The following is a 25,216-nucleotide window of genomic DNA, read 5'->3' on the forward strand; positions in this document are numbered from 1 at the left end:
AACAAGAACAATACTCCGTGCCCCCAGCGTGAATTCCTTTTCACGGAACTTCGCACTTCGCAACTTTAACACGCTATCACACTGAATGACTATTACCCGAGAATGGTAATTGATTTTGCTGTGAAAAAACATCACGTGAGAGTATCTCCTGCGTAGCGAAGCTTAGCGCCTCATGATCGAGAAACTTCCAGGACTTCGTTAACAAAACTTAAAGTTTTAGACGAAACAACCAGCACATAATCCGTCACACATAGAATCACTGTGATTATAGTTGAGTGTTATTGCAAAATGTCTTAGATATCTAAACAACGCGCAAACGAGAACACTGGATTTATTTTTATGGTCCTTCTCTGCAGCCGCACCCTGCACTTGATGGAGACTCGTGACGGCATCAGCGACATGACCTTCAACGAGGACCTGGTGACTTACCCCAAGCTCTCCTTCATCTTCTCCGAAGATCATGACACAAAACGCGTGGTGGATCTCAAGAGCGCTCACCAGCTGATAGCAACTTACGGAATCAAGGGCAACGTCGACGAGGTACGGATGATGTGATTTGGTGGTGACTTCGAAAGCTCTGTCGTAATGAAAGAAACGTGATTAGGGAATTGACGAAGTGAACGAAATTAAAGTGCTGTCGCCGCACTGCTGAGGAAGTAGGACATAGTCAAAACGCGGAAATTACGTCGCCAAGAAAAGTCTTTATAACGTAAGCGCTGCGTCTTTTAGTCCAAACGGTCACAAAATAAGCATACAGCATAATGCTGTAGGCATTAACTGAAAGTTTGAATCATCAATACAGAATGAAACCCTGGCCAGGAAATCGTGCGCTTACAGGCTGCGTGGCTAAGGAGAGAATGCCTTCAACTTCTGCGTTAATGATAAAAGATACCTACGATGATGCTAGAGCGCAGTGGATATTAAACCAATTTCTGCACATTCCGTGTCGAACAGGTCGGAAGTAAAACACAGGGCAGGCGTATGCTTTTGATGACTAGCTCAGTAACCTACGCGGTTGAAGGTTCTTACTTCAGATCGTGGTTTGTGAAAGCGCGTATTTTAGCTTGCCACATTTAATCCAAAATAGATAACTTAGCGAGGTACTATTATTCCGTGCACGAACTGAAGACGGGCTAGAGTGCTGGAATTTTGCAAGCATCACTTAAATTCACGACTGTACATGATTCTATATTAACTTGTACAGCGAAAGGGTACACAATATGTAGCACTAGCTTTAGGACCAGCTTTTTTGTGAACAGGCACAAGAGGAGAAAAAGCTTGCGAGGTTAAGTTTTAAAAACAAATAAGTGCTCTCAGAATTCTACTCAGTAGAAATGAACTCCAGGCAGCAGGTGCAAATATTGAAAGGAATGATGCTTGTGATTTCACAGGTTGGCAGGATCTTCAGGAACTTCGCACAATGGGATCTCAGTGAGGAAGACCTCAAGGAGGCCATCAAGAAGGACAAGATGCCCATCAAGTTCCTCGAAGTAGTCTATTCGTTCGTCCTCCTCGACTACAACCAGATAGACGACTTTTACCACCGCTTCGTTGAGCCTGGCTCCAAGGAACACAAGTAAGTTAATTTAGTTTAAAACATTGATGGTATTCCTAATTATCTGCACGTGAACAGAAAGCAGACGCTGCAGAGGCGTTTTGTGCAGCAACAGAACTAAAAAAAGTTTTCCTGATTCTTAGGTATGACAGTCCCAAGTACACCTCTGCAAAATTAAGTTAATGAGCAAGGGCTAATTAAGGGATGAAAATCAGTAGCCTTACTAAAATAAAACGTAATTTTTATAAGATTTTGACAAGTTATTTGACATAAAAACTGAAAATATTTAAAACGCGAAACCTTGTAATACCTTTCATTGCTTGCTCACAAGTCAACAGTGCGCGTATCGAGGCTGGGACCACGAACTCCTTTGAGCACGCTTGGGAACATTAGGAAAAATTTATGTGCCCAGCATGCTCCGAAGCACATGATCCCATGACCTCATACATGAGTTGCCACTGGATTCCACACAACTATACGAAATCACCGCATTTTTTTTAAAAAATGGGGCGTCACTAGGTGTGTACTTGCTAGACATTTTGGCTGGTCTAGATTTCCTGTTTCGCCACAACAGGGACGTCTTTAGCGGTTTCGTCCCATTTTCTATGTGAACTTCAGTCGAAGCCACAGCTAGCTGGCACAGACGTACAACTGCTTGAATGATGTTTACACCTCTTTCATCTGCTCACGCAGGGAGGCTTTCTTGAGCGTGCTCACGGCCGCCGGCACTAATCCGGCCTTCATGTACGCCAAGCATCTCATTCAGAGCAAGAAGCTCGACGAGGATGCCACCTCCACGTTGCTCATCAACATTCCTAAACACATCCGAGAACCCACGGAGATCTTGTTCGACGAATTCTACGTAAGTTCGCGAGTGCGAGATTCTTCCGCAGCGAACTGATTACCAGCACATGAGGGAGGTATTTCGCCTCCTACTGAAGTTTCTTAGGCCGATGTGTCAAGCGGATGGTGTCGCTATGTGGCATATTTGCTCCACACAAGTTAAACTGAGACGACTCCCTACTGTGCTGCGGCTGTTGTCTTAGCTTTGTTAACCGCTACTGTTTGCACATAGCGTAATTATTTTCCATGTTTCAACTCGACGAACAATCGCTTTGACCCCTCGTACACTAGACAACGTGACCAATTTGCTCGAAGCCGATGGTATTGCTCCAGGTTCCAAGGAGGGAGATTAGAAAGTCTAGAATTATTTTGCTTCTATATGCCACATTGAAGGTGAATTTAGTTGATTAGTTTCAACATTTGCACGTTATTGCGTGGCTAAGCTAGCACCGTGATTCAACTCCTGGTGCGTCAGCGCGAGAGTATACTGTTTGAAGATCATTCGTATAGCAGCTTTAATATTGAGACACGAATGTATTTGTAAAAAAAAAGATATTCCTATATTAAATAGCACAACATGACGGCATCCTGAGCTCGTAAAATTGTTAAGACGGTGTTTGGCCGTCCTCACAAAATACGCTGGTGCCTGGAAGCGAGCTATTTATAGTTCCGATGTTTTGTCCCATGTGCTTGTGTTTTTACTTATTTTTCGCTTGTAACATGCGCTGTTCTCCTCAAACTATCGCAGCGTCTCTGCGAAAGCAGCTACGTGAGGGAGACATTCAGCCTGCGCTCGGCCTGCCTCAAATCTCTGAGCAACCTGGTGTACGATACCTGCATTCTCAACTACCACAACACTTGGAACGACGCCAAGGAGCATGTCATCTGCACTCCAGAAGTCGCCATCAAATACTACAACGTAAGGAACAATTTTCTTCTTAGCTAAGTTGGAAGTAGACGGTGTATAACTCTGCCAAAGCGGCACAACTAGCCTTTATTAAGAACCAGCATGAAAGGTATATTAGACTTTACTGCTTCCGAAAAAAATGGCTGTGTTTAAGTACTTGTCCAATGACCAATCCAGTTTGATTGAAAGGAAGGAAAGAATCTAAAGCCTCTGTTTTACAATCTTGAGTATTCCAGAAGTTAACTCGAATAGTAGAGACAAATTGGCTGATAAGGCATCCTTCGAAAATAGTTTCACAGGTGGTTGGCTTTGTCGCAGCCAAAATGAGATTTTGTTCGTCACCGTTTAACGGTCACATAACGCAACGCTATGTGCCTCCGTCCTGGCTATTACTTGAAAAGCCTCTTAAACAGCTTTTCTTCCGTAGTGAAATACACGAGCAGCGAAATGTAGCTACTGGACTTAGTGCCAGTGAACACGAGTAAGAACAAGCTACCGAAAGGTTTCAATACTGGCGTCGACTATATCCCAATCTAGGCACACTTACATCTTGCAATTGAAATAATCATCCTTTATTACAAAATAACCACAAATAAATTAGGACCTATAATCACAACGCAAAGGTCAGCTGTACCCATGTTCTATAAAGCTGCAATTTCTGCACATTCTGAAGTGTTAGAAGCGAATTGAGCCTGGCTTGCATCTGAATGCCGAGGAACCTCGTTGCTTATTTAGAGAGAAGGAATCATCGTGGTACGTATAGAAAAAGGCATCTTATTTTGAGTTACGACTAAGGCACTACCAGGTGTTGTGCGCGCAACACCCTAATCAAGCCAGCAAGCAACTTCATGCAGTGTTCTCGAGAATTGTGATTCACCGGGAGTTTCATGGGCTCCTATTCGCAAGCAGATGGTGACAACAATGGCAAATAAAATTAGCCCAGGGATAAATCAGGATGCCAGTAGGGACCTTGATCTTGCAGTGACATGAAATAGTTTTGTTGAATGACAATAATGGTGGCGATTGTGATGACGCTGAAAACAAGTCGAGTTGAAATATTCAGCTCTTGACGAGTGATGCTTTCGTCTCGCAGTACCTCGTGCCAGTGTACGACCGCGAAATGAAAATCTCCGAGAGAATCCTGTACATCAAGGTGGCCGGAAACTTTGCCGTCAAGGAGACTCTGCCTTACCTGGCGCATTACGCCCGAGACAAAATAGAAGAGTACCCAGCTTACCTGAGAATGATCGCCATCTGGTCCATGAGCAAGTCTGCTTTCCTGTACCCGGAGAAGGTGAGTGATGAAGGTGCTGCTTTGCGTCGAACTCTGCGGAATAGGACACTAAAATTTACACAAGAGAAAGACAACGAAGGAAACCAAACTAGATGGTTCGTTTATTCCACCATATCTAGTATTTATTATTTTTTTCTGTTTCGATAATTTTTTTTATCCTATATCAAACAGTTGACCATACATAATTTAAGAACACTGATAATCAATTTGAGAATGAACGCAAGGATTTTTTTCATAGTCTCTAGAAAGCTGCTCAACGGTTCGCGCCAATATTTCTCATACATTACGTCTAGAACAGGTTAACATGAGCAGAATATTCTATGCACTGAACTTCAGCAGCTGAGGAGCACTGAAGTACGAATATTTGACAAGGATGCGTCTGTGCGTTGTCGCTAACAGTTGTCTGCATTGCCTGTTTCTTCCTGCCTCTCACTTCTCTTTCCAATTTGACCGTGTAATAAGTTGATCGTCTTAGGCAGGAGCTTCAAACACGCTGTAGAGAATCTAACACGGTCAGAATCAACTCTGGCATTGTCGCGAATGCTCAACGGCACATTTTAGTTGGTCTGTGCTTTTGATTCGTGTGCGCCATATTTTTTCCCAGCTAGATGAGAGCTTTTATGGGCAAGAGATGACCTTTGCTATTGTAGACCACTGGCGTCTACGTCCGCAGCGCCATAGTTCACCGTTTCAGGCCTCCTGAGGATTCTGTGAACGCCGAGAAGCTTGGTCCTCTTTCACTTTCCATTATTACATTTCTCATTAGTCGTGCTTCATTTGCCTTCAACAATATACAGATTTGGTCAATGAGCAGTGCGAAAAACTGTGGGCTACTGCGCTTTTCAAGTGTTATTTTTAACGTGTAATGACGCTGAAGGAAGCAAGTAAGATGCTGATTCAAAAGGGACACCCATATTCTTCAATTTTACAACCGTTCAATCTTGTGCAGGTCCGTGAGATCTTATTGCCCATCTACCGAAACTGGACTGAGACCCACGAGATCCGGCTGGCCGCCTTCTCGGTCATCATGAAGACCAAGCCCGACATGTACCTCCTGAAGTCCATTGCCGCTGACTTGATTGCAAACGAGCCCAACACACAGGTCATCACATACGTCTACACCTCGTTCAAAAGCTTCGCAGAGTCCGAGTATCCATGCCACTTCGACCTGTGAGTTGACACCAGTATTTATCACGATTCTTTGCGTTCATATTGTGTTTCTACACTCTCAGGTTTGCCACCGCGAGAAATATGACAGAGGAAGCTTTGATTGGCACTGAAAATACCATAGCAGCTCGACACACTAAAGGAACAACCAGGTGTATCGTGAAATAATTTCACCTAGAAATATACTTCGAAAATATTCAGTTTTCAGGGTCTTAACGTTTTCATGGTGAATCCGCTACATTGGTTTCGATTGTACTGATTGATTTTGGGTGTTAACGATGGAATAATCTTGTATCGGAAGAAGCATTGCACTGAAATTGAAGTACCACCGACAGAGAGAAGAAAGACAAAATTTGAACAGTAATTGTGCAAGCAATGCAAACTCTTATTCCTAAGCAGTGCAAGGGAAGCTTTTAAACGCTTAATACGATGCACTGATCACTGCTTGTTAGGAAGAGGCAGTATTTCCGAAATGAAAGTGCAAGATTCTCTTCGAATTTCCCGAAGACTAAATTTTCCTTTGGTCATGAAATTATGAATGCAGTTATGAAGGTGGCAAAATACATATACAATGTAATGGCGCTACAGTGTCTAAGAGAGTTGCCAGGCGTTTTTTTTTACAGCTTGCACATGAAGAAAAAAAAACTGATTGCTTCCAATGCAAATCTTTGTGCGAGTGTTAAGCAAAAAACGGCTGCTTTGCATGGAAATTGTATTCGCCGACACGTGGGGTTACGTCACGAACTTCAACAGGAATGAGGCTACGAGCAACCGCATTCATTTCAGCGGAGAACTGCAGGTCGACCTCCCCGAAGTCACCACTACGACTTATTAGCCATGGTAGGGGTGAAATTAGCAGTGTAATATCAACACGCCTTTTCTTTTTCCGCCTGATCGCTGGTTCCTACGATTAGATTCACGGAATTTACAGTTGATTTTATGCAGACTATGCGTTTATATTAAAGGATTACGTACATTGAATAGTGGGGTTTAACGCCCCAAAATGCTCTGTCGGTTACGAGGGACGCCGTAGTTGACGACGCCGGATTGGTTTCGACCACGTGGTGTTCTTTTAATGTGCACCGAAATCAAAGTACACACGCGGTTTCTAATCTTGCGCTCACTGTTACGCGGCTGCCGCGCACTGTAATCAAACCTATGACCTTGTGCTCAGCAGCATACCGGCTTAGCCCCTGAGTAACCACAACGGGTTTACGGGGTACATACCAATTTGTGACTTAACAGAGCATGGCTTTTGAGGAGTGCAAACGTTAGTGGGAGAGAAAAAGGACACATCGTAGAAAAGACAGGGACACGAGAGAGCGACACGCACACAGCGCTGACTTGCAACAGTTTATTCATGAAGATAAGAAGGAATAAATATATAAGGTGCTACCACGAACAACGTGTGAATCATCCGCCAAAAGCTGTAGCACCATTTCCAATGCTGCTTATAATAACCACGTCTCGACAGTGCCCACTGAATGTTTGCCATTAAAATCTTGTTAAGATATGCCATTTCCCGAGATGAAAGTGCAATCGCAGGAGAACTGGCGCGCGACTTATCAAACTCCCTGAAGAAAACTGCCTCAATGGTTTCACGTGTCAGCTGGGAACTATGTTTAGCCAGCACTCCGCTTTTTTCCAAGTAGGGCTTGCACCCGTGATCGCTGCAATGAATAGCCAGATGGCCCTGTACCGTATACCGAATACCATCTAGGTATTCATCGCCACGATCACGCGTGTAAGCCCTATTTGGAAAATAGCGAAGTGCTGGCTAAATATAGTTTACAGCTGACACATTAAATCATTAAGGCATACTTCATCAGGAAGTTTGATAGCTCGTGCGTCAGTTCTCTTTCGATCGCACTTTCCTCTCGGGAAATAGCATATCTTAACAAGATTTTAATGGCAAACATTCAGTGGGCACTGCAGGTACGTGGTTATTATAATCAGCATTGCAAATGACGCGCCAGGTTTTTGTCCATTGTTCACATGTAGCGCATGGTAGCACCTTGTATATTTATTCCTTCATGTCTTCAGGAATAAACTGTTGCAAGTCAGCGCTGCGTGCTTGTGGCTCTCTCGTGTCCTTGTCTTTTTTGCGCTGTGCCCTTTTTTTTCTAAATTAATCACCAACATGCCCAAGCTTCCACGCTAAGTTACTGGGAGGCATCTCGTTAGGCTGTCTTTTCAAACTGGAACTGATTGTGGGCGCAACTTTATTCCCTACGATCCAGGGCCCAGCACCTCCGCTATGTGATGCCCATTATCGAGGAAAGCGAAGTACTCAAAGATATCAATGAATGGACATACTCGAAGCTCCTCATGGACACCGGCTACGAGCGTGAGTGAAGCACACTTCATATTTAGCGTTCTGCAATCCTGTTTACTCGTAAAGCCAAAGCGGCAATTTTGTGAAAATGCAAGCAAACTCATTCCTATTTAGGAACATGTTTGTGCGGCCTGTTCGGTGTGAGATAACACGCCGACACAAACTTCACCACTTTTCACATCCACGCAGACGATTTATGCAGCGATATCAAAATTAAAAGTGTTTCGTGTTCAATTTACTTCGCCTCATTGTTTAGCATGCAAAGCCGAATGGGCTTCATGAAATGATAGAACGTCCTGATAATGTTTATATTCACGAAAAATACTCTGAGCATTTCACATGCATGATACATTCGTGATAGAAAACACGACGAGAAGTGGTGGCACTTCTTGTAATTAATACTTTGCCAACAGTCAAGTGTATCTAAATTAGCCGAATCAATTTCTGAGGAAAGTCTGTATGAGCTGCCTAGAGAGCTCATTTCGCAGTTCATTTTTTGGAGCAATGTACAACGCGGACATGCTGAGTCAGCACCCCGTTTACAATGCGGTAATAAAAGTGATGACATAAAAGGAAAGATCATTTGCGTCAAAAAAATAGAGCTTCGCTTACACCGTGAGACAAATGCGGTAATTCCGCGCTTCCCTACTTGCTGATCAATTATGCTGCTTCTGTGGCCTAATGTATAGTTCTACGTAAATGAAACTTTAATGGCATAAACATTGCGCATGTACCACGAAATCTTATTGCTTTGCTGAAACAAAAGACATAGACCTTGCTGATTACTTTTTACTTTTTGGTGCCTTGTTTTTTATGTGCCATATACGTGGAATAACCTCGCACTTCTTGCGTTTTCTTTTCGTCTTACAGCGGAGTATGACTACGGCGGTTTCACGATGCTTTCGTACATCATGGCCAACGACAGCTACCTTCCGCGCTCGGTCCTGCTCAAGATGAACGATTACAGGAACAACTTCAACTACCACAGCTTCGAGATGACCTTCGACACCTGGGGCCTCGACCACGTGCTGGACAAGATCTACGGACCCCGGATTACCGGCGACGTTCACCCCGAGCGCAGCCTGTGGAACTTCTTTGGACGCAAGCGGCCTACTCGCGATATCTCAGTAAACAAGGAGGTCAAGGAGATTGACCAAAACGTGAGCGAACTGCCGTGATACGTTTGGCTTTGTTTCGTGAGCACACCTAATGAAACATCTCGTAGAACGTCATCACAGAACGTAGACCCGACACTTCAGGAGGCCTCATCCCCGCAGACGCCATCACATCTTAATAATCAGCTTCCTCATTAGAGCAACTGAGCCGAAAATAGGCCAGAGGCTTATCAGTATTTGTCGTTGGCCTATCTGCTACTACTAACATGTCCGTTTTGCACTTAAGAACACAATAGACAAATCTTACTTAAACTCTGACAGACGTGCCTAAGAGCTGCAGTTCACTCGTGCGCACTGTTAATCCTTTCGAACAACAGGACAGTATCATCATCAGCCTGGTTACGCCCACTGCAGGGCAAAGGCCTCTCCCATACTTCTCCAACAACCCCGGTCATGTACTAATTGTGGCCATGCCGTCCCTGCAAACTTCTTAATCTCATCCGCCCACCTAACTTTCTGCCGCCCCCTGCTACGCTTCCCTTCCCTTGGGATCCAGTCCGTAACCCTTAATGACCATCGGTTATCTTCTCTCCTCATTACATGTCCTGCCCATGCCCATTTCTTTTTCTTGATTTCAACTAAGATGTCATTAACTCGCGTTTGTTCCCTCACCCAATCTGCTCTTTTCTTATCCCTTAACGTTACACCTATCATTCTTCTTTCCATAGCTCGTTGTGTCGTCCTCAATTTGAGTAGAACCCTTTGCGTGAGCCTCCAGGTTTCTGCCCCGTAGGTGAGTACTGGTAAGACACAGCTATTATATACTTAGGACAGTATCAGTCGAAGACAAATACAATGGCCTTCCGATTTCGTTTAGCTATGCATGTTTCATTTCCGAGCCTCATAGTACCTATCGATTGTTTCGGAAGTTAACATATGAAAAGCCACCAAGCCAATCTGGCATTGGCAAGATTCAAACTTTACAATGGACAGATCTCGAAGCGCATGAGGACCCACACAAAAGGGAAAGGAAGAAGCCCAAATAGCCCGGCTCGCCATATTGTTTATTCAAACTTGGCACGAAACATCGATGCCGGATCCTACTGTCCAAGATAAAGCCCCTGCACTGGTCTTCCGTTGATCAGTTTGCTGCCGGAGGTGCGCCGATCCAGGGGCTTCAGCAAAAACAAGAGCGAGCGAAGACAGTTACGGTATGCCATATGTTGGCAGCAAGGTTAAACGTAGAACGAGATTTTGTACTTGTCTGGTGGCTGTAGAGATGGAAGCTGAGTGAACAGTGCTTCCATTTCTGTGCTATATGAGCCTGAAGCAGCGATACGTTGACCAAGCTATATTTATTTTATTCAGCTCGGAGTGAGAACGTAGCGGCTGTTTGCGGGAGATGCGTAACGCTAACATTATACCCTGCTGGTCTTTCCAAGTTCATGCTAAGTTTTTTTGTCCGTGACTTCACATCGATAGCAAATGAAAAGAAAACCGCTTAGATTACTCTTATTAGAAAAAGGAAGAGGCTTTATGTAGAATGAAAATCTGATTTGATTTCATTTAGTTAGTAGCGTAATTGCAAGAGTTTCTGAGCGGTGAAGTTGTGATGACGTTATGACCGACACGTTTTGGTAGCATGCATGACAAACAATCCCTTATGTTGTCGCTGTTCGCGTGGTTCAGACAATGGCTATGCACACAATGAGAGTGCATTATCGTTCGCTGAGCGACTGCGTTATCATCGGTTAAAAATTGTTTAGCGTGCGAGTACCTCATGTTTTTAGCCCGAAAGGGCATTATTCTCACGCGTTAAGGTGAATTCGTGAGACTGACTGCGCTTTGTTTATATATACATAAAAAGATCAGACTCATCCATCAAATCTTTACTCCTCTTTGGTGTGTTTGCATTCGTATTGCATTTTTATTTCCTGGCGTCATTTGGCACCCAGCCTTAGTTTCGAGCTAGGCGAAACAATTTATAGCAATCTCGCCGTTACATCGTCTTTATTACGAGTTATGTATTTGCTCCAAGAGTCGGCCAAGTTTTACATAAGTGTGCACTTCTTGCGAATGACTGCTCTTCGCAAAATGTACCAATTCTATGTCATCATGGTCGTTTCGTTTGTTTTTTTCTGTTCACAGCTCCACATTAAGACACGTGACTACGAAGAGGCATTCGTGAACTTTAGGGTAACCGCCTTCAACAATGAAATTATGGCCTTCAACTTCAACGAGACCACATTCGCTTCGCTCTTCGCCGAAGGTGAGGCGCGATTGTTGCTGCACCCTATACCGGAGATCCGCAGGTCAAATAAGACGTCAAATCGCCGTGTAGTGAGAGTACCGCAAGTCTCCCGTTACTCCAGTTCCTCGCCACGTGGCACTCTTAGCGCAACGTAAATACATTGTGCTATCCTTCATCTGTGCTAAAAGAAACTGTTCACTCGCAAACTTATACGCTGCGAGGTTTTACACATCTCTATACCTTTCGATGCTGCGTGCGTGGAACACAAACGACTCGGACTTCTGCATCCACAACGGCCACGTGTACATTACAGGCTGATAAAGGGTTTAGCGTAAGTAACTTGTAAGCGACTGTGACAGTGTCTCTAATGCATAACAAAACGTAAGTGTAAAGTGTGTAAAGCATAAGACGAACGGGCAAGGAGCTAGCCATGTAGCTGTACAGCACGCAAATAATCTAAATCAATGGTGCCGTACAATTGCACCTTTAACAAGTACAAAAGTTGAGCTAGCTTCCTTCAATATATGACCAGCAACGCTTTTGAGATCTTTTGAAGCCCCGTGAAGGAGACGCATGACGGCAAGCATAAAAAAACTTGGCTTGTTTAAAGCTCTTTCATGCAGCATGATTAGAAAAGGATTGTGTAACGTATGCACACAGCCTGAAAGTGACTGAAGAAGAAGGGAACAGTGTGGGTATTCTAATTTTCCAGGGCACACTTACTGATTAACAGAACAGCTGTTGTATGCTGGTGGGGCTTTTGTGTCATTCAAGGGCGAGGGTTGTCGTCTTCCAGTACCTCAAACGCTGACTATTAAAATGGGAATTTAAACTGTAAAAAAAGTACGACATATCCCAAGCTCCCCGATGCACCGTTTACTTGAAGGCATCTCCTCGTCTTACTATTGGCTACTATAGGTAAAGTTCGTGCGTCACACATTTATGTCACAACGTAGAACTAGAGGTTTCAATTGATAACCGTGGTATCCTCCTCTCGAAAAAGTTCAAACATCCATTATATTCCCGCACTCCGTATTTCGCCTTTACAATACATCTGAAGTGAAACTTTTTTGACGTGAGCATCTATGTACGTTAAATTTATTCCATTAGGTACACCAAAGACAGCGTACTCATTATATTACTGTATATGTTTTCACCTTACACTTGGCAAGCTGTAGCAGCTTTAGCCTGCTCCCCCAAAATGATGAACACCTTGCACTAAATTTTATCGCGCAATGCAATCATGCCAGCGTTAACACAAAGCTCATATTGAGCTCTGGTCGCGAGCTGCGCTTACTGAGAAGTTCCGATTATGCTCAAGATAGACGTGGGTGAAGCAAAATAGAGGTTAAACTTGATGAAATATGCACGAACGTATGAACCGAAATATGAAATATGAGCAGCGACGGTCTCGGCTTTGGCTTCGTGTTCAACTATCGACTGAACTGCGCAGGACACGACCCGTTCTTGTGGACCAAGAACATCGCCGGCGAGCTGAAGGACTTTAAGGCGCAAGAATACCTGATCGGCGAAGACATGTCGCTGTTCCTACCGACCGAGCTCGGCCTGCCTTTCTACCTGGAGCAGAAGCAACCCGCCTTCGTTCACTACAAGAACAAGGACTTCAAGTTCGACGTCAAGGTTGCCTCAGACGGCAAATACATCGAGGAGATCGGCGTCAAGATGCAGGGACACTTTTTGTGAGTAGGCCAGTTCTCCTATTGATGTTGTGTTTCCGTGCTACAATGAGTTTTTAATGCGAACGCGTTATATGCCTCATTACGCGAAAATTCATCGGCGTCGGCATGACCTAAAGATGGTACCAAAAATGGTCTACGGCACAAAGAGTAAAAACATGTCAAAAATGCTCGGATTGACGTGAAATTTTGCAGCAACGTTCCTGCAAACAAAGTAAATTATTGACATTCTTGTCTGAGTTGCAATCGAAACCAGGCATCTGAGGGGGGAGGCGAGCATGCTTCCCGTATGCCACGGCGGCTCCACGGTTCTGGTTGACTAAAGGTGTGCCTAGCGCGTGTCATTGCAAACGTCACTTTACAGTCACCTGGGTGATTAAAAATGTGGCCTAATACGCTTGTCACTGGGCACGTGATGCCGCAGCCAATGAGGACGAGGTGGCGCCACGTCATGAGTGTATAAAATGAGCGCCTTCGTAACGTTCCGAGGTCTACAAGCGCTATGATCGATCCTTTCACATTCTCACATGTAAGCAGTCTCAAGTGTCTATGCCGAATTGTTTTTAGCTCTATATTGTAAAGCTCTTCTTTGGATAATACGACCTGTGCGACCGAAATATGGCCGTCAATATGAAGGAAGTACAATATTAATAGTTCCCATAGAAGCTATCTATTTAACCGCTTTAAATGCTATCTGTTTAGAAGCTATCTGTTTAACCGAGGTGAAGGCCCTGTCAGGAGGCATTGTTGCCTCCTTTTGCCGTGCCTCGTGGACATCCTGTACCATCTATGTATGTCCAAATAAACTGAATTGACTTGAATTGAAATATGTTATTTTTTTCGTAAAAATGTGTACACGTGTCTGCGCTAAAAAATAACGTTTACGAAATTAGGATTGTGATTTCATGCTTGTCCACAAAACGTTACAAAATGGTGCTACTTGATGCAAAGATTGTCGCAAGCTGTCAGCCACTGTGTACTCAGTGGAGATACTTCACGAATGATTTGCTAATGAATCAGGAATGAATGTTATTTGCGAAGGACAAATCTGCGCAATTGTGTACAGTTCTTAGAAAGGGTAATTTGATCATACTGTGAATAAAGTGCTTAAACGACTGTGCGAGTCAGAATTATCAGGCATTCTTCTTGGAGTTCTGTACCATACCTGAAGTTATGAAGCTCTAAAGGTAATTTCAGGCTTTTCGAGGGCCGACAACCGACCACAGTTTAACGACAATTCAGCTGACTCACAGTGCCTCCGAAATATTTGACAGGGACTGCCTTCTTCCTCTGCAGGTACGATTCGCACATGATTGAAACTGCGAGCATCTTGCTTCCTTTCGAGAAGGTCAGCGTGGGAGTGGGCTACGACAGTCGAAGCGCTCTCTCGGTCCCGTTCAACTTCGACGCTGGACTGAGCTTCATCGAACACAAGTTCAAGATCCTCGCGCGCCCACAGACACCGCACGAAGTGTTCCACTATGAGTTCAAGCCTTTCAGCTTCATCGAGAGCTTCGAGAATGCCCTGCCCGTCATTCATGAGGATACAAAGGTCGACATTTTCATGCCCGAGGATCTTCACAAGGTGAGCCCGTTTACATAGTTGATTTGCGTGCCTAGACGTGAATTAACCATTGCTCAGCGCGTAGCCTAAATCTGGTGGCGTTGAAGACACTCAGTTGTGAAAGCAGCGAACCGATTTTAAGAGGAGTCAGATATAAGACTAATGACCTAATAAACACGGACAGTTGAAAATTATCATGTGGTTAAAGTAATTGGCCGAAGTTGTTATATGCGATAGCTTAAGATTTCTTCTTGGCTCTTGATATCGGTTAATCTTTTCTCGCATGGTCAAGAGGTAACTATTTGGTTTGTTTCTCAGAAGTAACCGTTGTTTTACCACGTTCCGCTTTGCTAAGCAATCTGAAAAAAAAAAACGAGAACAATAAAAGCGGAATGTAGGGATTCGGGCTTCGAGTGAACATCCCAGTTTTCGGGGAAAATGTTGATTTAAAAGCAATGAAAGTTCCAGACAATTTTATATATCATTAAATTGATTCACCTTCTAGAAGTGGCTGTGAGTGCTGATGATGACCTTGGTTAGGACATAACATAGTTTCTACATCAGTCTGCGCTAATATGGTCGTGCTTATAATGGAATGTTCGCGAACGAAATGTAGAATGTTATAAACTAAATACTTCACGGAAGTGGGTGCAAAATGGTTCCTAATTACTTCAAGTAAAAAGTAACCTCATTTATACATCCACAGTAGCGTTCATGTTACAAAATTTCCTTTTAGATACTGACTGATACTAATTAACGTAAATACTATTTCCTTCTGCTACACGCGTATGATAGTAGCATGCTTTAGTAATGCAGAATGAAACAGAGATTTCCTTTTTGATTTCAACACACAGTTTGAGAAAGAGTACTTCCACGACATGCTCGGCGTTGGTTTGAAAGTGGACGGCCACTACCTGGAGACCTATGACTTCTGGGGATCATGGATGGACTTTTGGTACTTTGGCGACCTCCGTCAGAAGTACTACTACATCACTGAGAACCCTATGTGGCACCCAAGGAAGATCGACGTGATGCTTACACCAGCCAACCGAGACATCACAAACGAAGTAAGCACCCATTTGCCGATAGATGAGTGAAAAGAAATGCATCATTATAAGTGCGGATTTACAGCCAAGTGGCATGCTGGGTTACTTAGCGCCTGTTGAGTATAGACCTGATAAAGAATAGACCACTTCTACTAAATTGGTTGCTAGCTATTATAAATGAAAAACTTGGCGTTTTGTCTGATAAGGGAGCTGATGCGTATTGTTGTTTTACATTTAATATCTTGAGGCAATCATCAGAAACGTCACGGTTTTATGCGAGTTTCACAGAACACTAAACAGCTGAAATACGATAGGGTCTCTGTGGCACCGATGTAAACCACACGGTTTTCCTATGAAAAATACAAAACAAAACCCACTTAATATTCAGAGTAAGCCTTCGTCTTTAGGGAAGTGTGTTTTCTAGAAATGCGAACGCACTTCTCGTCCACAGATATAGAATATCATATGCTACACTGTGGTTAGAATTTAAAATAAATTAGGACTGCTGGTCCAAACAAGTACACAACTTTTGGATACCCCTATCAAATACTCTCTGTACTGAATACAGTGCCACACAAGCTGATAAACATGCTCATCTATGAATACACTATAGAACTGCGATAACCACAATCAATATTTAACAGCACCGACAACTATGCATGGTCAGAGAACAGTAATCCTGGATTTGGATGGCTGTTCTGGCGATATTGTGAAAAACTTAAGGCCAGACTTCATTTTTAGTTGTGCACATTACGCGCGCTGACGCCGAGGCATCGACTTGTCCCACGCAGATCGAGCTGAAATTCGACTGGAAGTTCCTGTCCCCCGAGACTCGCGGAAACCAGATATTCACTTCCAAGTATGCCTCAGAAATCGGAGACCCGGCATTCTCGGTGCGCGACGAAGCTCGCTCCTACACGACCGTCATCGACGGCGAACTGGTGCTGAGGGGTCAGCGAGAGCGCAAGATTGTGTCGGAGCTGGTGTACAGCAGAACCAGGGACCTGCTTTCGCACAACATCAACTTCATCTACGACCGCACGCCGTTCGCCGTCGGCGAGACAGATCCAGTCAAGGTGCGTTGGGCAAGTCCCTACGATTGTAAGGTTGCTGGTCGTAATCGAAAGAATGCTTTGAACAATCACAGCGAGTAGGATTAGTACCGAACGAATTCCTCAACGGCAATTCGCTATATTTGCGGGTCGCATGGGTCCCGCGTAATAATGTGCTTTACTTGCTCGATTCCTATTTTTGGCTGCAACTAGAGTGAATGGCAACATCGACTGCAACAAGGGCGAGTCGAGCGTGCATTCTCAATCTCCATACCTTGGTATTGTAAAATGAGCATAGAAGATTGCGTACAAGGGCTCAATGCGTTATCAGGCGCATTCGTGCATCCTTTCCGAAATTTCCGCCCGAGAGAAGATTATAAGGAACCTCTTTAAAATATGCTCTTGCCTGAGTAATCACCAAACCGAAATGCCATTACTGAAATATATAACAGCGGGACCAACTTCGCTGGTGCAATTACAGCCAAAGCTCATTTTAGAAGTCTGAGATATTGTAGGGAGATGAATCCGAGAGCTTCATAAAAAAAAAGTTACAGTGACGTTTCACTTTGTGAGCGGGGGTTACGCGCAAGCGTATGAGTGCTATAGCGCACACTACGTTATCGGCCCTTGATGCGCCTTTGCGCCTACACTGTCCGCATCACAGATCGTACTCAAGACAGGCTCGCGCGGCCGCGCCACTCGGAGCAGCCGCCAGAGTAGAGTTGTCAACATTCGCTTACTATTTAAATTACCTAGCATGGTGTGCAAGTGTCCGCACTAGATAACCGCGGACATTCGCTGTCAGAACGCTAGGCGTGAGGAATCGCGGCAGCAGCAGCGAGCGAAGTGACGCTTCAACGCAAACTCAGTGGTGAGAACACAGAGCACGCAAACCTACGAGCCGTCGGTCCACCTAGACTGTGCTCCCAAAGCAGATCGTGTTCAAGATAAAACGCGTGCGACCGAAGTACAATGCGGCAGCTTCATCCCCTCCCCCGGTGCCATGGTGCAACGCTCGCGGCGGAATACGGCGCGCTTCCTCCCCCTGCGCACGCGAAAGCCGCCATCGCACGCGCACCGTTCTCACGCTTTCACACGCACACGCACAGCGTCCGGCGCGCAAGGAGGACGATACCACGAGACGAACGCACTGCGTAGGAAAACCAGTAGCAACTGCTAGAGGAGGTCAAACCAACGCGCATCTGCCTACCTTCCTCCTCCGACACGCTTCGCCTGGTTTCTCCATCTCGAATTCGCTTAACGTTACCTAAACATTCCTCTAGGTGGCGGTACTCTGCCGCACGCTGAGCGCGCTCCTCCGTACTATCCGCGGCGCGCGATTTTCTTCACCTCCAGGCGCCTTCCTCGTTCGCTAGATTCGGGGCCTGAGAGAAGCACCGCCGATTTGAAGAGCTGGCCTTTACGCTTGCGTATAAAAGGGAATTATTTCACCGACAGTCACTTTTGATAATAATGGTGAGGAATTCTTTCTAAATGAACAAATATACCACAAATAAATTCTTCGGGAATCCTCCAGATAGAACGATATTCATGGAAGGAAACGTTCTTTAGCACGAAGCTAAGAAGGTTCCATTGGTGGCTTCATATGTTTCGTTAGCATCAGGCTATTAAACCATTTGTATCTTGATAGCCTTGTAGAAGACAAGTCAGAGTGACGAAATGTTGGCGCCTCCTTGTTCTCGTTTTGCTCATCGTCCTGCATTTCCGTCTCCTGACTCCCCCTTGTTTTCCCTTGATAGGGAAACTGTAGGGAATATGTCAGTACTCTCATATGTGATGCCTAGCCTAAAAAAATCTTCAAATATCTATCATACAGTGTCTCTAAGACTTCGACAAAGTAATGCTGAGAGAAAAAACTACAGGCTCCTTAACGTTCGCTGTAAGCGGCGGCAACAGATGGCCGTACCAATGACACGTTAAATGCACGCCTTTACCGTTTTTTTTAACTTCTGTTTACGTTTTGGCTTTTCTCAGATTTGCTTCCACGGCAGCATGAAGTTCCCACCACCCGACTACGTCAAGATAGGGGCATTGGATCTCATCTCCGACAGCCACGCAGTCAGTACAAACTTTAAACTCAACTTCGGCAAGGACTGCAAATCTGATCAGAAGGTGAGTCCACTCTCCGCAGCGATGAAAGTAGGCAAAGTGCCGCTCCCTTTAAGCTTAGGGGAGAGAAAGAATGATAGGGAAATAAACGAAGGTTGAAGGAGGAGTAGGAGGAAAGAAAAGGAGAAGGACGAGATGTTAACCGGAAATGCGTCTGATTGGCTACCCTACTGTAGGGGACGCGAAAGAGGGAATAGAAAAATGAAATAGAAAGAGGAGGGGACGAAGGTTGTCCGGTGTTAAATAAATACCGATTCATTGATTGATTCATTAATTCTTTGATTAACGAAGGTTGCGTAGTTTAAAGACCGCCTGGCTAACCTGCGTTGCGAGAAAGGGGAGAAGAAAATTTAATATCAATCAATCAAGCAATCAATCAATCAGTATTTATTTAACCAAACCTTCCTATGACAGAATGATGACAGAATGAGATGACAGCATGAGGAACGAAAGAAAATTGTATTCACATAAATGCGTTGCAGCGGTATAAAACTTGTAGACTCAACCACACAATACGCATGTCCCGAAGAAGCACAGCCAAGCTTTTAAGGCCTTCTGTGTTGAGGGCAATCTGGAACCGTGCTCTCTGATTCTGTCCCGGGACAACAGGCGGTCGTTCAGGCAATCAAGCGGAGCCGAGAGCTCTTTCCTATTCACACTGTAGCTAGTGCAGTCACGCGGGAGATGCCCTAAGCGCCTCTTCGTAGTCGCGGGTAAGTAAAAAATTAAGCCAGAAATTAAGAACGAGCATTTCTGCGATGACGCCACCAATGCTTCCATTTTAATTTTTCTTCTTGTTAGGTAAATATTATGCTATATTTTATTACTTGTCCTAGCTTCAACACCCCAATTACCAGTCACAGGTGGTCAGGTGTTGCGCGTGGAGATAATTTTTTTCTTTTCCTCATAAATTACCCGTTTTTGTAGTAAGCGTGAACTAATTAAACGCTAGAGAAATACACTGAGTGTGATGATGTCCGATCGCATGTAAAAACAGCCTTAAAACTAAATCGGTGTATTATGCTGCAGAGCATGTGCGTCGGTCATGAAACTCGTTTTTACAAAGTTGCAATACCATACTGGCTACACACCAACGTTGTACGTGCTCCCCCATTCACAGATCACAATGCGAACCATCTGGGAGCACACGGAGGAACAGAAGCACCTGCTTGCTACCCGCGACCACGAGGAGCCTGCCGGCAAGTTTCTGAAGAACCCGTACAGTGGTCTTTGGAAGGAGTGCTCGCACGACAAGTCCGATGGCGTCCACTGGAGCAAGGCTTGCGACGAGTTCCTGTTCGACGCCAGCACACTCAAGAAATTCACTGCCGACATCGAGTTCGAGCACGTGAGTATTCTGATTCCTCCATTCCTGCCACCGCAGCTTCATCTCAGATCAAGTGCCCATGCTCTCGAATTGTGAAGCAGGCTGCGGCATGTTCAGTGTTTGAAGCGCAGCGCTTAGGCGTCCGTCCTTGCGCTCAGCGTCGGCGTGCCTCGACCTTCCTTGGCTTCCCTCGACGGAACCGAGTGAACGAGCACAGCAAAATATGAATGAGCGAACGCGGAGCGCATTGGGTAATGAAAGCGGGCGATAGCGAAGAGAGCGCGAGGAGGAAAGCGGAGGAGGAGGCCACAATGGAAGCATGAGGCGAAAAGTCGAGGAGGAGAGCATGGCGAAAGGGTGAGGAGGAAAGCGTAGTGCCGCGCAAGACGGACTCTGCGGCGACGACCGCTACGAGATGGCGCCAGAGTAGCTAGCGCGCCATCGTCTGTTCACCGATGGCATGCAGCGAGCGCGTTGACTCATACCACATATGGAAACAAAGCGCTGCATGAGCGGAGCTCTGTCTGCGGGGGCTGCTGTGAATCGCGCCAGTGCGTCACCCACGCGCTACCTCTGGCGATCTCCCTATTAGCGAGGTAGTTACGCCACTCTTCGCTTTATTTGCAATGTGCCGCACGCGACAGACTGTTCGCGCTAGCCAATATATGGCGAAATGAAAGCACGTATAGAGCTGCGCTCAAATTTCGCATGACAGAATATCGTAATCGCTGAATTTTTAGTATACGTATTTGATTAAGAGGCACGTACGCCGCAGCAATGAACGCCAGTTTAATTTTGACCATTTACTGTCCTTTAACGTGCGTTAAATATATGGTACACAAGTGTTGTTGCATTACATCCACATTCGATTGCAGCCGCCGCGGCTGGTATAGAACCTGCGATCTCCGGCTCAGCAGCGCAAAGCCAGAGCCATTGAGCTACAGCGGTGGGTTGAAAAACAATAAAAGAACAAAAAAGTGATTTAAAGAAACATAAGTGTTTAGAGCAGTTAACACAGAACGTCAAACCAGCGCAAGTTTGATGAAGGTAACCCGACTAATGGAAGCCGCGACTTCAGGGCAGCTTTCGCCCCACAATTTTCCTTTAAAGGTATTCTGTTTGAGAGAAGCGCCTTCATTTTCGTTTCTTTCCTTCGTATTTGGCAATTCGAGAGTTTATTGTCGCGGATCCCGGAATAAAATGGGAGAACGCGCGTGTCGTGGCCACCAAGGAAGAAGCTGACATGAAAGCTCAGTCTTTAAGCTTTAATCATTCAAACCACAAGACACACAATGTACGTATTATTTGGCACCCTCAATCACGTGTACTCGTGAAGTTTACGTCGTTCACTCAAAACTAATTAAGCGTATTCGGGGTAGCCAGCTCCCCATTGTGGAGGAGGGGATTCACACGCAACTCGAAACGTAATTTGGTATTGACTAGGGTCACCGACCTGCTCCTTTCATAGCAATCATCTAATCTTTCAAACCATTTTTTTTTTCGTATCGCCAGTCTCAATAACTTTCTCGCCCGTTTCCTTCTTCACACTCTCCTCTGTGCACAGCTCTCCAGGGACTTCATCAGATACATGCACGAGCTCAGGCGCCACGTGCGTTACAGCTACTTCCCATGGCTGTACCAGCTGGAGGACTTCGACGTGACCAACCCGGAGGGCAAGATGAAACTCATCGGCAACGTCAGCGCTTTCCACGACATTTGGGACCTGCACATCACCCTTCCCCACGAGATCATCAAGTACAAGCAAGCACCGCTGCCATCCTGGCTGATCACGCCCCGCTTCTACTCGCTCTTCGAGTACTCAAACCTCGAGCAGTACTCATCTCTCTACAGGCACAGTGAGTGGACTTTTTTCTTCTTTCGCTTATAATAAATTCATTGATTCCTCTTGGGGTAAGAACATTGAACGATGATTATTTATTCTTATTCATGATTTGTTTCAAAAAAAGGAACAATGGTGCTATAGGTCATTCGGAACCTAAGAACCTATATGCTCGGTCTGGGCGTGGAAGTAGACGAGAGTGGCACGCGCGAAACCATGAAGTACTTCAGGAAAGAGCAAAATGCCCAAGGGCAAAACTTTGCAGTTCATCTACCTAGCGTTTTGTTTTTCTTCTTGCTCGAGTGTTTCTGATCAGCCCTGATTGTTGGATTCGGCCGGTGGGCCCTACGCATTATAAGAAAGAAAGATCGAAACATGGCATGGGTATTTGAAAAATACGGCCCCAGATGGTTTAGCTGACAATTTTCATTGTTGGTTAAAGTGCTCTTGATGCTTGACATTTAGGAATGGGTTGCTTGTTAACGGCTGTTAGAGTGTGCAATGTATAGGTTGCTGTTGGCCAGCACCCAAAGCGGGTACAAAGTGCCTTGTGCAAATTGGTGAGCTTCGTATTCTCCATTACTTGCGGCCTGGTGGCGGTTTCTGTGATAATGAAGCCTTGGCAAAACAAACTAATGTTTCGTTGTCAATATGAAAGTAAGAGAAACGAGAGAACCGAAGCTGCTCCGGACGAAGCAACGTAACAATGGCAATAAAGACGTTAAAGTGGAGAGGAAGTGCATCAACTTATCCACTGTAGCTCTTAACAAGTATTAATAACTAAATTCATCAATTATAATGACTTCTAATTATGAATAAAGTCATTATTAGTTGGCCTGCAGGGAGCCTGTCAATGAAACGTGCCCACAGAGTCGCTTGCTATTCATGGTATTGAAAACGTATTGGCAGTATATCATCGTTGGAATGAGCTTACTCTTTCTAGAGTATCTGAGTCGTATGTCATACGATGTCAATAATCAATTAAGATTGCAAAAAATAAACAAGATATGTCAAAGCTACAGAGATTTGTTTGTATAATATGAATGTGACAATAATATATTTCTGCTTTCTTTATTTACTAGGATTCTGTGATGTGCAAGGAACGATGATAAAGACATTCGACGAAGTCATCTATGAGCTGCCCGACACTGACTGCTACAAGGTTCTGGCCAAGGACTGTTCAGAAAACCAGCATTTCCTTGTCCTTGGAGCCAAGACTAAGAACCCTAACTACCCCAAGGTGCGTGGTTATTCTTGTTACTGCATAGCAGCAGTCGCCTAAAAAAGGATTCTTGGGATACGCCTTTAAAGGGACCTTTGGTTGAGATTCAATCCAATGATCAAGAAAAAGATGCAGCCAACTTTTCGTTGTGTTCTTACACTGAAATGACAAATAGCCGACGATGTAGCAAAAGTTCGAAGGACAATGACGAGAAACCTAGCGCCAGACATCTGTACAGTGTTCTGCCCCTCAGAAAGATAATACGCAAAACCGAATGTTAAGCGTTGAGCAGAGTAGTAACGGGCTTCCCTACACGCATGTGCTTATTCCATATGATGCCATTTCAAGCAATGTATACGAGAGCTTGTCCAGTATCGCTTGTCACATCCTGGTAGACCACAATCGCTGAATAATGCAAAATCTTGGAGTTTCAGAAGGCCTTGGTTTTCACTAGCCATTAAATTGAGGGCGCACAGTACCACTTTTGCTAAAGCAATGTACAGAGCAGCTGAGATTTTGCGAAATGCACTGATCCGCCTTGGCAGTCAGTGAAGAAGCTTTAATTCAATTTGTTACTAGACTGGGCTTCATCGACGAGGCCATAAAATGAAAAACTGCATTTATAACAAAAACGATCAAAAGCCCCAAGTTTCTCTTCAGAATGCGGCCGCCGTGGCGCGGAAGTCAAGCGCGTAACATTTTGCTCAGCAGCCTTGCGCCACGGCCATTGTGGATATACCTAAGACGGGTCAATCTGGATGTCAGAGCGCACACGTGTAGCAGGAGGTGTCGTCTTACAAGCAGCTTATCACAACATTGTCGTCACATAACGCACATTGGATTTCGAATCAACAACCAGTGGTTTCTTGCAGGCCATGCGCATGTTCCTGCACACCTTCAAGATCGAAGTGCTGCCAGTGTCGGAAGACAGCGTGCACATCGTGCGAGTGAACGGGAAGAAGGTCCCCGTGACGCCGGACGAGCCTTTCCGGCAGTTCATCAACACCGGAGTGCGCGACATCGAGCTGTTCCGAATCGAGACCTACGGGCAGCAGCCAATATACAAGATCCTATCGGAGAGCTTTGGTGTTCGCGTTTCCCACGATGGCAAAGGCATCTTTGTCCAGGTACGGTACTAATTTGCCGGCATCATCCGTATCCTCGGATGTTTCTTGTAAATATCGCATGTATAAGGTCATATACAATGTATTACGTTGTACGCGGAAGGGACTATACGGACACCTGGCCTGCGTTTCAGCAGCGCAGAGACATTTCAGACAAGGCGCACTTCGAAGGATCATTTATTTTTGCATCAAAGTCCACATGCATAGACCGAGCGCATTTGACTTGAATTGGGTGCGCGTAAGATCAGTGAAACCATCTTTATCTGCTCTAACTAGAAACAACGAAAGCATTGTTTCGACCGGCAATTTGCTGTTCATTCCAGAGCAGGTTTTTCCGAATTCGGTCTAGTCCGCGTTAGCTCGTCAACGTCTTCAGGAATACTAGGTCTACATCAGATTTGGGTGCTCGTTGAGAAAGTTTCTCTCGGCAGGGTTAACAGTTCCGGAGCTGTTTTCTGAGATATTACAGCAAGCTGTGAACCCAGGGCCAGAACGCAGTTACTATTGGATTCTCTAGTTTGTTTTGATAAAGTTCAGACTATTGACCCGAAAGCCTGCATGACACAGACAGGGTACGAAAAAAAAAAGACATACAATAGCGCTGATTTTACAACTGAAAACTTTTCGTTAAATGTATAGTCATTAGTTCAATGCTTGTCTCATCGCCTCTTTTTTTCATTCCATTGCGTCACGCCACCTTGTGTATCAACTCACGCAGTATACGATCCTTGAGAGTGCTACATCAAG

The 25,216-nt window shown here is 44.9% G+C and overlaps 1 protein-coding gene across 1 annotated transcript in view; it reads left to right on the forward strand.

Annotated features, from left to right (window-relative positions):
- Nucleotides 1-25,216, forward strand: part of LOC142560059 (vitellogenin-6-like) — a 40,799-nt gene that overhangs the window by 12,569 nt on the left and 3,014 nt on the right. Inside the window, exons 8-25 of the mRNA XM_075671836.1 lie at nucleotides 357-540; nucleotides 1,392-1,576; nucleotides 2,249-2,417; nucleotides 3,147-3,317; nucleotides 4,399-4,599; nucleotides 5,549-5,769; nucleotides 8,007-8,113; nucleotides 8,972-9,261; nucleotides 11,365-11,485; nucleotides 12,921-13,167; nucleotides 14,461-14,749; nucleotides 15,583-15,795; nucleotides 16,566-16,850; nucleotides 18,822-18,959; nucleotides 20,077-20,304; nucleotides 21,848-22,139; nucleotides 23,206-23,363; nucleotides 24,218-24,472. Coding sequence (XP_075527951.1) covers nucleotides 357-540; nucleotides 1,392-1,576; nucleotides 2,249-2,417; nucleotides 3,147-3,317; nucleotides 4,399-4,599; nucleotides 5,549-5,769; nucleotides 8,007-8,113; nucleotides 8,972-9,261; nucleotides 11,365-11,485; nucleotides 12,921-13,167; nucleotides 14,461-14,749; nucleotides 15,583-15,795; nucleotides 16,566-16,850; nucleotides 18,822-18,959; nucleotides 20,077-20,304; nucleotides 21,848-22,139; nucleotides 23,206-23,363; nucleotides 24,218-24,472 — 3,754 coding nt within the window. The remainder of the gene's footprint in view (nucleotides 1-356; nucleotides 541-1,391; nucleotides 1,577-2,248; nucleotides 2,418-3,146; nucleotides 3,318-4,398; nucleotides 4,600-5,548; nucleotides 5,770-8,006; nucleotides 8,114-8,971; nucleotides 9,262-11,364; nucleotides 11,486-12,920; nucleotides 13,168-14,460; nucleotides 14,750-15,582; nucleotides 15,796-16,565; nucleotides 16,851-18,821; nucleotides 18,960-20,076; nucleotides 20,305-21,847; nucleotides 22,140-23,205; nucleotides 23,364-24,217; nucleotides 24,473-25,216) is intronic.

This window comes from Dermacentor variabilis, chromosome 10 (assembly GCF_050947875.1).
Source record: "Dermacentor variabilis isolate Ectoservices chromosome 10, ASM5094787v1, whole genome shotgun sequence".
Classification (NCBI taxonomy): Eukaryota; Metazoa; Arthropoda; class Arachnida; order Ixodida; family Ixodidae; genus Dermacentor; species Dermacentor variabilis.